The 17475-nt window shown below is 36.0% G+C and overlaps 2 protein-coding genes across 2 annotated transcripts in view; one reads left to right on the top strand and one right to left on the bottom strand.

Annotated features, from left to right (window-relative positions):
* Positions 1-2033: 2033 nt before the first annotated feature.
* LOC138315955 (nuclear pore complex protein Nup93-like) overlaps positions 2034-17475 on the bottom strand; it is a 47377-nt gene continuing 31935 nt past the window's right edge. Inside the window, exons 15-24 of the mRNA XM_069257377.1 lie at positions 14159-14285; positions 8409-8481; positions 8096-8140; positions 7590-7706; positions 6690-6808; positions 6132-6249; positions 5734-5817; positions 5273-5343; positions 4887-4953; positions 2034-4599 (exon numbers count right to left, since the gene is read on the bottom strand). Coding sequence (XP_069113478.1) covers positions 4480-4599; positions 4887-4953; positions 5273-5343; positions 5734-5817; positions 6132-6249; positions 6690-6808; positions 7590-7706; positions 8096-8140; positions 8409-8481; positions 14159-14285 — 941 coding nt within the window. The 3' untranslated portion in view covers positions 2034-4479. The remainder of the gene's footprint in view (positions 4600-4886; positions 4954-5272; positions 5344-5733; positions 5818-6131; positions 6250-6689; positions 6809-7589; positions 7707-8095; positions 8141-8408; positions 8482-14158; positions 14286-17475) is intronic.
* LOC138315954 (piggyBac transposable element-derived protein 4-like) lies at positions 11173-13017 on the top strand. Its single transcript, XM_069257376.1, has 2 exons — positions 11173-12033; positions 12391-13017. Exons 1-2 carry the CDS (start codon positions 11298-11300, stop codon positions 13008-13010), a joined length of 1356 nt encoding a protein of 451 aa, XP_069113477.1. The 5' UTR covers positions 11173-11297; the 3' UTR covers positions 13011-13017.

Below are 17475 nucleotides of genomic sequence, written 5' to 3' on the forward strand. Positions count from 1 at the left end.
TCATGTTTGCTGTCTTTTTGCTCGATATATCTTTGTCATAAAAGTGGTAGTTTGTACTGCTGCTTAACATTGAGCTTACCCGATAAAGTGAGAGGGATGTCAGGTTTGTCAGTATAATGTGACTAAGCAGGGTGTGCTGTCTGGTGTCTCGGGTGAGATAGCACTATCAAATGGGTTAGAATTTCCACTATTGCAAAGAAACACAACACTTTTGCAAATATTTTGCAGCCTTTCAAGATAGACATTTACATGAATACAACACACATATTGAGGTCAGCCTTACAAGTAAATGACCCTGGCTATTAATTTTTTGTAAAGCCTAATCGACCAACCGACCTTGTAATATAATTTCTGATGTCAAAGGTAATTTATTTACCTATATTACCATATGTCACTCAGCCACATGTAACAGTTCTCTGGATTACTTGGTTTGTTGTTGTGAAATCATTAACAAGAGGCCCATGGGCCTTAACGGTCACCTGAGTAAGAATATATAATGAAACAAATAATGAAACAAATTAAAGACATATAAACACTATATGCTGGGCCTTGAAGTTGGTCAGTGATTTATAAATTGGACCTTTTTAGACTATGAAGAGTATTTGCTTCCATCAAACCTGTGAACTTAGAGGTATTTTTGAAATTTTAATCAATTTGACCCTGTTTGGTCCTGCCCCTCTGGTCCCCCAGGGGGTCATCGAGGACGGATATGGATGTTAAAATGCTATATCTTCGGCTAATAATTCTAATCAAGTTTGACTAATTTCCTACGAAAATTGGGCAAATAATGTTCACAAATATGTTTTTCCTATATAAACTAAAGTAAACTTGACCCCTCCCCAGGGGTTAATGTGAGACCCCAAGATCATATAATTCACAGTTTTTATAAAACACCTGAAGACCTTTCCATCTATAATTATTTGATTCTACTATATCCAGAATTTTAGAAGATTTTTGAAGTTTTAGCCTATTTGACCCTTTTTTAGCCCCCCCCCCCTGCCCCCAAAACAGCCCAAGGGGAAACAGGAGACCCCAGGGTCATATAATTTACAATTTTTATAAACAAACTTTAAGACCTTTTCATATCTATAAAGTGTATTTGATTATACCATTTCCAGAATTTTAAAAGAATATTTTTGAAGTTTTAGCCTATTTGACCTTTTTTGGCCCCGCCCCTCTGCCCCCAGGGGGTCGGCCTGGACCAATATGGATATGATATTAAAATGCTATCTCAGGCTAATAATTCTAACCAAGTTTGACTCGTCTCCAATGAAAATTGAGCAAAAAATGCTCATAAATGTGTTTTTCCTGTATAAACTATAGTAAACTTGACCCCCTCCCCAAGGGGAAACAGGAGACCCCAGGGTCATATAATTCACAATTTTTGTAAAGGACCTTAAGATCTTTCTATTTTATGAAAAGTATTTGTTTCTACCATTTCCAGAATTTCAGAAGAAGATTTTTGAAGTTTTAGCCTATTTGACCCTTTTTTAGCCCCGCCCCTCTGCCCCCAGGGGGTCGGCCAGAACCAATGTGGATATGATATTAAAATGCTATCTCAGGCTAATAATTCTAACCAAGTTTGACTCGTTTCCAATGAAAATTGAGCAAAAAATGCTCATAAATGTGTTTTTCCTATATAAACTATAGTAAATTTGACCCCCTCCCCAGGGGGAAACGTGAGACCCCAGGGTCATATAATTCACAATTTTTGTAAAGGACCTTAAGACCTTTCTATTTATGAAAAGTATTTGATTCTACCATATCCAGAATTTCAGAAGAAGATTTTTGAAGTTTTAGCCTATTTGACCCCTTTTGACCCCGCCCCTAAGGCCCCTGGGGGTCAGTTATAGAAAATTTGTTAATAGGATTAAATGGCCATCTCATACTGATAATTCTGACAACATTTCACTCATTTCCTATTACAAATGACCAAATAATGCGCAAAAATGTGTTTTCTCAATATAAAGTATAGTAAAATTAACCCCCTCCCCAGGGGGAAACTAGAGACCCCAGGGTCATATAATTCACAATTTTTGTAAAGGACCTTAAGACCTTTCTATCTATGAAGAGTATTTGATTCTACCACATCTGTGAGTAGAGAAGAAGATTTTTGAAATTCTACTCAATTTTACCCCTTTTGGCCCCTCCCACAGCCCCCTGGGGGGTGGGGACCATATAATTCACAATTTTGATTGGCCTTATGCCTTAGAAAATTTGTGCAAAATTTCATTGAAATTGCTTCAGCAGTTTTGGAGAAGAAGTCGAAAATGTAAATTGTTTACGGACATACGACGGACGACGGACGACGACGGACAAAAGGCGATTAGAATAGGTCACTTGAGACTTCATCTCAGGTGACCTAAAAATGAAATTAATTGAATAATCATTAGAAATGATTAAGGGCTGTTCCAACAAAACATATATGGAACCCAGGGAAGGCACTTTAAAAAATAGTATGTGCCATGGTGGGATCAAAATAAAATCACTTCTGTGGGTGGTCTATCGGAAGCATTTGTAACCTTTCGAAATCAAATGCAAAATTTGTGTTTTATAATGCTGTCAGTCATCCTCACTGCAAAATAACTGTTGAGAAAAATGTTAATTTCTGACAATACTAATAGGTTGTTCATCTTCAATAATTTTATTTTCTGGGTGCTTTGATATAATAATGGCTGAATATTTATCTAAAACATATTATATTCAATCAAACTTGGCAATGGTACAGAGAAACAATGGATTAGTTTTGGCAAAATACTGTTGTAATCAACAGATTTTATTTGAATTCACTTGTGTTACTATGTAAGTTGAGGAAAAAGTGGCAGTTCACAAGCGCAAGTGTGAATGTTCAGATGTCTACTCTTTCATACATAGTTCAATAGTTCACTGCACTATATACAGTACAATTTTGTCCTAGGACTCTTCGGTGATGCTAGAAATCAAAACATGTCAATCCAAAAAAATGTCGGAGCTAAATACAAGATTAAATCGCTTCCATACCATGATCTTGTTTACAAAAAAATAAATATGTGTGGGGGTCAACAAAATTGAAAATTGCTTCTATCGGTGGGTCTCCAAATTTCAAAGTGCCTTCCCCCCCCTACCATATATGTTTTGCTGGAACAGCCCTAAGTTTGATATCGTTGGTTTTGGTTGATATTTGAATGCATTTGACCGTAGGTCTTTATATCATTACACAAATAAATGTGCATATCGCTCTCAAAATTTAACATTACACCTACAGAACAAGAGAACATATATAATTGAACTTCACAAAAGTTTCTGAAAAATAGAAATAGATTTTCAAATAATTAAAAAATCAAATTAAAACAAAGTACACATTTTTCACAAGTTACATTTAATGCAATACAATTTTTATTATGTAAATCTATAATACATTCTCTCAATTCACTTTAACATTTGCTTAACATCCATAAATAAAAATTGTTTGCGAAACATAAATGCCCTGCCTCCACATTTCAAAGCAGGATGACACAATGGCATGGGAAAAGACATGGGTACATGTAGCACCGTTAGGCTCCAAAGTCATTGCTAATCATTAGAGGGTGTTCAATTAAAACATTTAATTCATGGACAATAATTGGACCCCTGCTGCTGTCAAATGATGATGACATGTACAAAGTGTAATAACAAACAGACAAACTGGCAATAACAGAATGGCACGGAGTGTCGCTTACTTCACAAGACACAAGAGACAACTCGCTCTCATTCTTCCTAGGTATATAATATCTCACTCGTAAACAATTAATAGTCCAACGATTCTGTTACAAAAGGTAAACAAAGATCAGACATATTACATGTAAGTCACTTCCAAGTATTACAATAACATGTCAATCATGCTGATTTAAGTGACAGCAGTGTACATGAATCAGATATCTAATCCTCTTGACTGTAAATAATATGTCAAGAAATTTTTTAAAATTGAAATAAGATATTGGTGAAGTTCGAAGAAATTCCCTTTAATTTAATGTAAGCACTGTTTACCATTCATAGTTCTTGATAATCACAAAATCATTTGTGAATCAACATTTAATAAAACAAAATATGTGGGTCTTATTTCCAGACAATCCTTCTAATTCTGGAATGGAAGTATCTTATTAACAGTCAACTATGGTATTATCAAAGGAGCATTCAGATTTATTACAGGTACTATCGGTAGTCCATTACATCACATTTTATATGAGTCGTTCTACAATACACATACAGGTATCCAAATGTACAGCCACTGCTAAAAATAAGGTCTCCTTGATAATAATAGTTCTTTGAGGAAATGTGTCCTCTTTTTCAAGACACTAAAAATGTCAGTTCAAAGACAGTTTTATGTGAAGGGTGAACAAGATGAATTTCCTGTTTTTGCAATGAGAATTATGCATGATTTGTCAATCTTTGCAGCTTCCTACCCTTTCTGGTGAAGTTTACAGTGAGTAACATCCTTAAGCTATATCAATGTGACCTCTGTCAGTTCATTAGGACTTCCAGCTGGATCAGTCGTGCGTTTGCATCGCCTGGAAGCCTGTAGGGAAGCATACCAGCAAACATGACCAGGGCTTGAGCCTGACTTCTCAGGAAATTCAGGAACTGAAACAGAAATTAAAACAAATAACACACATTAGACACAGAACCTAATGTCCTAACTCAAAACAGATTATTTTCACCCAAAATGACAGATCTTCCAATTCTATACAGAGGTATTACCCATAGACCTTAATATTGTAATTCATTTCATGAAAAAAAATAAAGAGCGAAATTCATCCATAAACCAAACAAATCCTAGTGTATGTCTGTTATCAAGTAATTATATAAGAGATCATAGTATTTATAGCTGGGTTTATCTGGGTCTGGATGAACACTCATGGGACACTCACTGTTTCCTTTCCCCCATCACCTGCCCTTGAACCTCGACTTGACATTGGGCTCTGTGGAGCAGTGTTTCTGAAATATTCATACGTTCTTTATGCAAGTGTCTTAAATACTGTAAACCAACAATTTTGCCTGTGCATTTTATTTTATTGATATATTTTAATTCATGAAAGTTTGTCTCCGCAAATAAGTATTACGTAACTAAATGGACTTCTATTTGTTTCGCTGATATGTACTGGGAAATGTTTATTTACACAGTGAAGGGAAATCACTTGAACAATTACAGAACTACAAAATGTACAGATTTCTTTCAAAGAAGATACCAACTTGGCAAAAATAAAATCAAATTAAAAATGGCTCAGTACTACTAGAAGTATGTCGCTCAACTTACTTGGCGTTTTTGTACTGCTGATGTAAAATATTCATTGTGGCTAATAGAATGTCTGGTAAAGACCTCCTCACCTAAAACAGCATACAGATCTGATGATCACAATCTATAGGAGTTGTTTATAAGTGTTGCCACAACAGTAGGAGAAAGTATAGTTTATCACTAAAAGGCACTAACGGCATGGCGGAAGTAGAGCTGTACATCTTTCACAACAATATGTCAATATTTTGACAAAATATTTAATTATTTTGTGTTCATCATAATACCAGAAAATCATTTCCCATATCTGTAACATTGAGACATATTTGACCCTGTTGTTTTTGTGTAACACTAAAAGTACATGTAAATACCAACATTTCAGACTTTTTTAATTAACATTTCTCAAAACTATGAATTAAACGACAATAACTGGTAAACCTAATACAACTTTAGCATGTAAACATTTCAATGTGTGACAACGTTACCTCATCTGTGTAGTGTCGGAACGCATTCACTTTTTGTTCCACTGCATCCGTTGTAAGGGGAAGTAACTGCAATTGTTTCATTACCTGTAACCAAATCAACATTTTAATATTTTCTAACTAGGTGAAAATATCAAGTCTTTTTTTAAACCTTGTTATAACACAGGCCTATGGGTATTTGAACACTATTGAATTAACAATTTATTCTTTGTTTATGAGGATATTACGTAACATGATTACAACTACATTGACCACTTCTCAGCAACGCATTCATATGAAGAAGACTGGGATACAGTCGAAATATACAGCAAGCCAGAACTTTTCTTTGAGTATTGTCCTTTAACTTAATTCTCGGTTAATATTGACTTTCCCTTAAGTACCCAATTTAACAGGATACATACGTTTAGACCCTCGTCCATGTTGCCAGCGTGGTAGAAGTCAAAGAATGTGAGGAGATCAAGGAGAAGGAAGAATGTACTTGTGTTGGATCGGTTACCTTCCACCCCCTTAGACCTGTACCTGTAACACAACAAACAATACATAACTCATTCACACCTTAACACACATTTTGGCTCTGCTAAATCGAAGACTAGAGCAATCCATTGTGAATTTATTAAACACTATACAAAAAAATAAAAAAGAAATTTTGTAGAAGAGAAAATACACCTTGCTGTAAAAAGCATTAATAAGTAACCAACCCAGGTCTTCAGAATGATAACTAAGAGCTCTACGAAATGTCAGCCAAAGAGGAGCTTACTTAGCTGTAAAATAATTTTACTTTTACAGCTATTAAAATTTAAGATTTCATGTTCACTAAGATTTCAAAGACAATACCATTCAATATAAGCAAAGAAGATATTAATTCGTGGAGATAAACTTTCACAAAATTAATTTGTTTTACCGTAATGAACTTGTTCCTTTCGTACCACACCAAATCAGCCAATGAAGACACAACCTACCTCTCTGCCATACCAATAGCCAAGCTCCGTAATCTATCACGCGATGACTGCGGAGAGTTGGATCGAGAAACCACCTGGCTTATTAATTTGTTCAAAATCTCAAGCACTTTGTCATGTTTCTGCAAATCCAGAAAAAAGTGAACAATTTAAGTTTATACAAACATAAACATACATGTATTACCAAGGCAAAGCAGAGAAATATATCATTTATAACATAAATAGTTTATATGTATTGACTAGTACCTTTATACCTAACAGCACCTTATTTTTTTTTTTTTTAATTTTTAATTTTCGAACATTTTACACAGTATATATAAATGGACACTAACACACAAACACTTGCATATGCACTCATTCACAATACTTAAAAACATCAAATTGTACGTTATGAGACATCCATAAAAACATATATTTACCATTAATAGCAAACCATAACGCACATATATGCATGCTCTCACTCACTCTCTCTCTCTCTCTCTCTCTCTCACACACACACACACACACACTCACATACATACAGACAGACAGACAAGACAGACAGACGGACAGACATACTAAAGAAGAAAGATAAGAAGGAAGAAGAAAGAAGAGGGAGGAGGTACCGTTACACATACACTATATTATAGTTTAAATATATTATATTAAATAAAAAAATAAATAAATTGTTCTGAAGAATCGTGCTGATCGGCTATATAAACCGGTTAACCCTAACCAAAGATAAAAAGAAAATTAAAGTAAGTTAGCAGTAGTAAAATACTAAGTGAAAGACTAGGGTAAAGGTATATACTTAAAGGTCTAATAAAGGTTAACAGCACCTTATTCTTATTTCATTTTATTTGGATCTTTGCAAAACTGCAATCATTTACTCATCTCTATAGTTTTCTTCCGAGGTAAACTTACTTCTGCTAGATCATACAGTCTGACAGCGTCCTCAAATAGGCCTTTACTCTCTGTGTCCTTGGCCACCAGTTCTATGATCTTGTGTGTGTCACCATGGAACTTATCTATGGCCCCAGGCTACAAACAAGTAACAGCAAATTCAGCATCAACTGCACCTGGTATTCAGATTTTAGCTTTTACAAATTTAATTGACTTGTACATTTTACATCATTTCAGCATAGGAAAATTTTCAAACACTACATCGTATCATATTTTACCTAAAAGGTTGCATAGCTCGATATTTAGGTTGTTAAATATGAAGATGTTTTCTTAATCTCAAACTAGAAAAGGCAGGGGTGCCCTTATAAGGGGAAGCACTCTTTTTAGGTCATATATGTATACAGTATGTAGCCAATTCAAACAGGCTTAGTATAGATTTTTCTTCAACACTTCTCAATAGTTAGTAGAGACTTGTACAGCATTATAATCCATGTGCTCAGGCATCAAACTGTAACCTGTGTACTTACCCGTCGTGTTCCATCCCGCTCAATCTTTCCAAGTAACATTTCAAACTGGAAATCAGGAATAAACATTCCATGAGAAATTATCATAAATCATTATATGAAACTGGACAGTTAAGCCGTTCAGGGAGAGACATTTTTGCTGGCATTTTCAGACAAAATTTAGAAATCTTTAACAGGTAATAACACATGGCAAATTAGAGGAAAAGATGATGGACATATGACAAATATCACATCAAACTCAAAATATTACCAACTTCTTTGACCAGATAAATGAACTAAAAACAAACATATAAAATAATATTATGGTGATACTCACTTCCCGTGTCTCTAATACCAGTTCACTCACACACGACATAAACAGATTCTCTCCCTGACTACTCCTCAAGTCCCTGTGACAAAACAAATTGTAGAAAATGATCTTCAAAAGTACAAATAACAATATAACACACACATCAGTAGACTTTGTATATAAATATAAATTGTAATGCCAAATATAAAGGAACAAAATATATGGCAATGTATTGAACAAGAGGCCCAGAGGGCCTGTATCGCTCACCTGGTTTTTTTATCACAAGACTCTGGCAATTAGAAAAATAAGCAAAATTGACTCCCAAAGTTTAATTTTGAATCACAACCATACAATGATGCTATTGATACCATACAAATATGCTATCCAATACATAGGTTCAGAGACAAAGTAATTTATATGAAAGTAGTAGCCTAATTGACCTTTTTGACCTCGCATCTATTGCCGTCTAAGGCCCCGGGGGTCAGCCCTATCATTTGTACAATTTCTAATCCCAACCCTATAAGGATGCTACCATTGCATTATAAGTGCTCTTCCATTCTTAGTTGCAGAGAAGAAGTCGTTTATATGGAAATAGCTAAATTAACCCCTTTTGACCCCACCCTTCAGGCCCCTGGGGGGTCAGCCCCATCATTTGCAAAATTTTGAATCCAAACCCTATAAGGATGTAACCATTGCATTATGAGCGTAATCCCATGTTAAGTTGCAGAGAAAAAGTCATTTATATGGAAATTGACCACTTTTGACCCCGCCCCTCAGGCCCCCGGGGGTCAGCCCTATCATTTGCACAATTTTGAATCCCCACCCTATAAGGATGCTACCATTGCATTATGGGTGCTATACCATGCTTAGTTGCAGAGAAGAAGTCATTTATATGGAAATAGCCAAATTGACCCCTTTTGACCCCGCCCCTCAGGCCCCCGGGGGGTCAGCCCTATCATTTGCACAATTTTGAATCCCCACACTATAAGGATGCTACCATTGTATTATGGGTGCTATACCATGCTTAGTTTCAGAGAAGAAGTCGTTTATATGGAAATAGCCAAATTGGCCCCTTTTGACCCCGCCCCTCAGGCCCCCGGGGGGTCAGCCCCATCATTTGCACAATTTGGAATCCCCACCCTATAAGGATGCTACCATTGCATTATGGGTGCTATACCACGCTTAGTTGCAGAGTAGAAGTCATTTATATGGAAAAAGCCAAATTGACCCTTTTGACCCCTCCCCTCAGGCCCCCGGGGGGTCAGCCCTATCATTTGCACAATTTTGAATCCCCACACTATAAGGATGCTACCATTGTATTATGGGTGCTATCCCATGCTTGGTTTCAGAGAAGAAGTCGTTTATATGGAAATAGCCAAATTGACCCCTTTTGGCCCCGCCCCTCAGGCCCCCGGGGGATCAGCCCTATCATTTGTACTATTTTCAGTTAGTAGCCCATAAGGATGCTACCAGTCAAATTTTGTTGAAATCCGACCAGCGGTTATGGAGAAGAAGTCGATTGTTGACGGACGCCGGACGCCGATCGCTGCGGTATCCCATAAGCTCACCTCGGTCCTTCAGAACTGGTGAGCTAATAAAACTCCTATCTGATACATTATTATTAAATAGATTGTATATGAATGAACATCAAGGCCTCTTTGTTCAAAAATAAAAACAATTAAGATGTTCAATCTGCACAGTTAAAGCATACTTATGATGATATTAACCCTAGTAGTGCTGAGGACGCCTTTTGGCTGTTTACTGGTGTCCTGCTATTGACGCCTTTTGGTGTTCTGGCTATGAAGTGGGGTATTCCCCGGTTAATGTGCAAAAAATAATTATATACTGAGATATATTTTCTAAAACGATAAGATACCTAGTTAATCCCGTATATTTTCTTTCCATTCACATAGAAGTCGTGTCTTATAACATCTGGCATTTTCAGTACGGACCGAGAAATCCCTATACATCGGGAATTTTTCCGGAAATCGCAACATTTATAGATAGTTACGTCACCGGAAACAGATGTAATGTTTTCAGTGCAGTGTGCGCACAAAACCAATGGCAGGTGCACGTAGTACTCTGTGTTACTGATTGGATATATCCACTTATTAACCACTGTCATGGCCGGAGAATAATGCGATTCAAATCTAAAGGTAATTTTTAATCGTTCTGATGCCTGTAAATTATTGCATGACCGTAAATTAGCAGAAAATTCAAGAAAATTGGGATCGAGTTTTAGGCGCGAGATTGACCTACTTTAATTACGTCACCACTTACTGTGTACGATAGATTACTTCTGTATACGGAAGGGTAGATTAGTCTTATTTTATAAGACTGGCTTTCAGTTCTGATTAATAAATGACTAAGACATCAATATAAGATATTTTTGTTTGTTTACGAATTGATTACCGTTGTTTGGAAATACCATAACCTGATTTATTATAACAAAACAGTACCGATCATGTGTGTCTGCTTTCGTCGGTAATGTAAACAAATATGGCGGAGCCGGAGAACCCTGGCGAGCTAGCTAATGTATTGCCGGAATTTCGTCAGATATTTCAAGAAATCTTTCTAGACGAAGATAGCGATGAGTTTGAGGGCTTTGATATTGAAGATATCGACAACATTGCTGAGGACGGAACTGGATTTAATGTCGATAATTGGGTTGAAGGCGGAAAGGAACCGTCTACTTTCACTTTTACCGGTAATGCAGGTATTAACACGGACATCTTGTCGGTACCTGAAGAAGGTAGCTTGTCGTATTTAGACTACTTTGAATGTATTATTACTGACAATATAATTCAGAAGATCGTGGATGAGACAAATAGATACGCTGCCACATACACTGAAACACACCCTGACCTCCCAAGTCACTCTAGGTACAGGAAATGGACAGACACAACGCTAGGGGAAATGAAAGCGTTCATAGCGATGACAATTGCGATGGGACTTGTCCAGCAATTGGATATTCAGGACTATTGGTCTGGTAATCCTGTTATAAATACACCATTCTTCAGATCTGTGATGTCTAGAGACAGATTCTTATCATTGTTGAGTGTACTGCATCTAGCAGACAACTCTGGGGCAGTTCCTAGAGGGCAAACAGGTTACTCGCCTTTACAGAAATTAGGTGAGCCTTACAAGGATATCCTTTCCAACTTTCAAAGTTGTTATAACCCTAACAAGAACATTGCCATCGATGAAGGGATGATACCCTGGAGAGGGAACCTCCATTTCCGTGTATATAGCCCGGACAAACCCATTAAATATGGACTTAAGGTTTACATGTTGTGTGACTCTGACAATGGCTATTGCAGTCGTATGGAACTATACACTGGTCACGGAGGACAGAACAGTCAGTTTGGAGCAACATACGATCTCATCATGCGTCTTGCTGACCCTTTTCTAAACAAAGGCTACCATTTATACATGGACAATTACTTCAGTAGTCCACAATTATTTTATTCCTTATTTCTAAACGCAACCTTGGCATGTGGAACCTTGCGAAAAAACAGACGTGGTGTACCTCAGGATCTAAAGGATCGGCGTTTGGTTAGAGGCGAGATGTTTGTAATGAACAACGACATGCTTGTTGCAGTCAAGTACGCAGACAAAAAGGATGTACATCTTCTCACAACAATACACAAAGGTACAATACATGTATTGAGCACCATAACTTCGACAATACTTCGATGAGTTCATATTCATATTGAAAAAATCAAATTGTATAATGGTAAATATCAATGTACTGAATCTGAATATTCTTTAACAGAATGTTATATCGTGGCAATTTATGTTTCAATGTCACAATTAGTACTGGTATATGTTTAGATTCTTTAACTTCAAAATATTTTTGCTTTCCTATTCGTAATTGTTTTCATGTTGCCGTAAACAATATGATTATCTATTATAAAATTTGACAAAATGAATTCATGTAAACATTTTGTTACACTATCACATTTTGTGGCTTGAAATGGATAGTTTTACTATATAATAATACATTTAGGTGTCATGGAAGACTCTGGTAAAAGAGACCAGGAAGGAATTGAAATTAAAAAACCAGACTGCATTTTGAGCTACAACAAATATATGGGTGCTGTTGATAGATGTGATCAGATGGTAGCGTATGGCAGCTTTGAAAGAAGGACTTTGAAGTGGTGGAAAAAGGTCTTTTTCCATGTGCTCGGCCTAGCTGTGTTAAATTCGTACATTCTGTACAAAACCAGAAGTCAACAACCTGTCCTGCAGAGAGTGTTCAGAAGGGAGTTGGTGAATCAGTTGGTGACTGCATCAGAAATATCTGGTCCTTCATCTAGAGGCAGGAAGAGATCATCAGCTGAAGTTTTGCGAAGACTCAGTGCTAGACAATTCATCTGCCACTTGCCAACCTCAGGAAACAGGAATCACGCAAAGCGACGATGTGTCGTTTGTGGGCCTGCTGAAGCAGAGTTGTTCCGAAGCGCTAATCCAGAGGAACCAGTACCGAAACGAATGGGACGGGAAACCTGCTTCCAATGCAAACAATGCCAAGTGCCACTCTGCATTGAGCCATGCTTTGAACTTTTTCACACAAAAGCTGAGTATGTGCTGGCATACAAACGTCTGAAGTCAGTTCTGGAGGAATAAACTTTAAAACTCCATCAAAATTGTATATAGTTCAACTGTGTTATTGTTAACAATTTTACTACAAACTGTTACTGCTGACAATTTTACAACAAACTGTTACTGCTGACATTTTTATCACAAGTTTGAACGTTCAATGTATTGGAATGAATCTCCCATAGTTTTTCAGGTAAGTGAGTTTACAGAGTTTCTGCTTAACACTTTAGCTGTCTAACAGCAAAGTACACTTGGTACTATTTTCTGTCCTTACTTTAAAGGACTATATATCTTAAAATTGTGATTATGTCCTTTCTTGCAGTTTTGTACTTACAGATGTCTTTAGTGCTTTTAACACATACATTTCTCCTTAAAACCTTAAAAAAAATTACGCACAGATACATGTAGGGACAACCTCAATTTAAACATTCCCAATGTTACTAAGTAACGGATTACCTAAATGACAAAGGAGAAGCTATCAGCTCTGCTATGCATAACAGACATTTAGGCTTGGAAGAGATGAACTGTTGTTGGACATAAATTTCTACAAGGGAGATAACTGATTAATATCTTGGAATAACTCTTATATGAAAGAATTCTTATATATTTTATTGACTGCAGAATATTTGTTCTACCCCTGCTGTCGTAGACGATAATTTGTTGCTAGTTTGTCCGAATATGTGGCACAATTGCCGTTTGAATGGGCTTCTTCGCTAATCAAGCTTTTTCGAACTTTATGCACACCTGGGTTGACTTTGTGTCACATTGTAAAGCAGATGGATCTTAAATTAGAATTCAATGAAATGAATTGAAAACTTAATATTCGCAAACATACATACATGTACATCTATATTGTGCAAATTACGACTGAAAAATAAAGATGAAAGAATCTTGTGTAAAAATTTGATAAAATATGTGCATGATGTAAACGCCATTAATTTTCATGTATACATGTTCAAATAAAAGTGTTCCTTGTTATTATTAACCCTCCATCAGAGGGAAAAACTTATATATATCTGTGGTTTACAATCAAAATTATAAAGTAAAACAGGTCTTTAACATTTTTAAGCATTTTCATGTTTTTGTTTTTTTTTTTTTAATTTTTCTGAACAATTCAGCATTCAGACATAGCCAGAATGAGACAATTCAGCACTACTAGGGTTAACTTTCTATACCTAAGGAAGTAGAAATACTGGAGTGCCTCCCTACTGTCGGTCGCCTCAAACTTCCGTGTGTACATGGTGATGAGGCGTACAAAATTCAGGCGTCTCATTGGCTGCTCATCAGTTGAATCCTTGGTTACTGTAGGAAATGATAATAATTCATTGAAGTAAAGCTGTATATGGAAGTCAATAGCATACAGTTCTCCACCTAATAAATACCTCATACCAGATAAATGCTACACTCCATATAACTTATACTGGATACCAAAGGTCAGAAAGGGAGGCAAATGACACAAACATTAAAAAAACAAGCTTATAGTAAGTGTTGCAAGCAACACACGTCCACTGCTGGCAATTACATTTTTCTAGTCTATGGCCAGTATCACTTAGTTATGCTATCATTGTATGAAGTTTGAACAAATTCTGTCTCAAGTTATCATCCGGAATCGAAAATTTGTGAAACAAACTATTTTTAGTAACAGTGACCTTTCGACCCCAAATTCAATCCAAAGCTATGCTTTCTCCTATGTTACCATTGCATGAAGTTTGAACAAATTCCATTGATGTGTTCTCAATTCATCATCAGGAAACTGAAAATTGTGAAACAATTTATTTGTATTAACAGTGACCTTTGCAGTTGATCTTTTGACCCCAAATTCAATCCCAAGCTGTATTTTCTCATATGCTACCATTGTTTGAAATTTGATCAAAATATAACGATGTTTCTTAAGTTATTGTCTGGACACCAATATTTTGTGAAAAAATCTTTTTTTTAGTAACAGTGACCTTTTGACCCCAAATTCAATCCCAAGCTGTATTTTTCATATGCTACCATTGTATGAAGTTTGATCAAAATCCGACGGAGGGACGGATAGGCAGACAGAGAGACAGACAGACAGATAGATTGGAACATATACTATAATCCCCTCCGGCTTCATCGGCAGGGGACTAATAATTACTTCATATTTATACTACAGATATTCAATTCTATGAAAATTAAAGGGACAATTCAGTCTAAGAGTACATTAAAATTTGCATATATATCGGAAACAAACCAGTTCTAATTGAAATTAGATTAGTTGGTTTTTACTGTAATATGTCAGAAAAGCCGTTACGGGAGATCTCGGACCATACCGAACTCGGACTATTGCGAACTCGGACCAATACAGACTCGGCCTATTACGAACTCGGCCTACTATAGACGATACTGACATGTTCATTTCATTTCGTATGCAAAAAACACAGCCAAAGTAGTCTAGCGTTACATGTAACTTACATGTACTATATCGTTACAAACCAATAAAAATTACCTACACAATTTAAAACATCACCCTGTTTGGCTATTTAAAATGTCGGAGATGCAATTATTTCATATTAAAGGCCCACTACCTTTCCGGTGCAAAATTTAAAGGTTTCTTGAAAACATCATTAACATAAGAACATACATATCGATGGCATAAGATGAGGTAACAACACCAAACATATGCAAAATTTTCTGCGTAAGTTATGATAACTGTGGAGATTCATTTCGCTGTTTTGCCGTCTGCCGCAGTGATATTCAACTACCGGACGGTATTTAGGACGATGGCGGGAAACATAAGACGACCCGCGTTATGAAAATTAACATTTTATTTATTTTAATTATATTGTTCAGAAGCTAATGATAAGTGTAGTATTAACAGTAAGTTAATAACTTTTGCGACTCTTCAAAATCATCGATCTTGTTTTACATTCCCATTTTAAAAATGAAAAGCCGTTTCAGAAAAGTAGTGGGCCTTTAACATTCTTTGTAATAAGTCATTAGTATATTTTGCCTTTTAACCGTTAATTTAGATTACTGTATTTGGCATTTAAACTGTAGAAAATCCCGTAAATTCATTGTTTTACTTTTAAAAATTAATTGATTAACTATTGATAAAAAATAACGTTTGTTGTAACACAATTTTCCACGCATTAAAATCGAAATATTGAAATATTATAACAAAGGCCTATATTATAAAAACACAAAGAGTGCTTTTATTTACGGCAGCGTATTAGGACCACTGTCTTACTGGTACTATTTGCGAATGCGCTTATATATTTCCCACGACAGTAAAAAGGAGTGCACACTCATTCGGTTTAATGAATGAATCTTCCTCCGCATCAAAGATACGTCTCGCTTCGGGCGAAACCAAGTAAATAACTGGCAAATTTCTGCGTTTTGAATGCCATAATAGTTGCAGGATAAACAGAATACACGGATAGTATCTTACAATGCAAGGTTTATTTGGTGCTCGACACGGAAAGCGATCGAGATGACTCGTCATCTTGACTTTCCTAAGTCTCGCACCAAAATAAACCTTGTATTGTAGGATACTAACCATGTATTCTCTATATATACATTGTATATATATTGATTGTGAGGTATGAGTCTAAGTTATAAGATGGGTATTTTTTACGATGGCCCATACATGTACCAGCCGGCATTCTACTCACAATTTGTATTGTGCAAAATGTACATGTACAGTTTGCTTTTCTGACATTCTACACTCCAAAGTTACATGTGTAGAATGTACATGTACAAAATGCCAATTTGTTAATGTGTAAAATGTACATGTAAAAAAGCCAGTTTGCTCTTGACAGTCTACACTTCAAAGTAAAATGTGTAGAATGCACATGTACAAAATCCCAGTTTTGTACAATTTGCCATTTTACTCGGGAATTCTACACAGTGATTCTACAAACTTCAACAGAAAAAAGATATAATGAACATTACAGACATATCGTATAGGTGACACAAAACCGAAACGTTATACGCCATTGGATTAAGATTTTTACCACGCCAAATTATACAACAAAAGACACGTAGAATTGAAACAATACGATTCAAGATATGTATATGTCTAAGAAAGGCGTCTACATGAAATATATAACATAAAAATTTGACCCATCCCCAGAGGTCTTCTATGTTACTTAAAATCAAACCATGAATCTCAGAGAATATTTATAATAAATACTGACGTCAATTTAACAAATTTGACAGTCCTTGCACATCCTTACGTGGTGTTATTGTATTAAAATCCCGAAATGTTAGATTATCTTATACTATACACAAGTAAATGGAATCCGACTTTAATAAATTTGTAAATGAATAAAGTTAAAAAAGAATCTTGTCTATCATATATGATATCCAGTCATATATTTATTATGTATTTCCATAATTTCCTCTGCATGTTTCGCGCTGCCGTCAGTACACTTGACACCACTTCATTGATTAATTATACCTAACAGGTGGTAATCGATTACCTGCCGTGTATCTATATTTCGGTGACAACACAGAGGGGCTCGTA

This window comes from Argopecten irradians, chromosome 2 (genome assembly GCF_041381155.1).
Source record: "Argopecten irradians isolate NY chromosome 2, Ai_NY, whole genome shotgun sequence".
Lineage (NCBI taxonomy): Eukaryota > Metazoa > Mollusca > Bivalvia > Pectinida > Pectinidae > Argopecten > Argopecten irradians.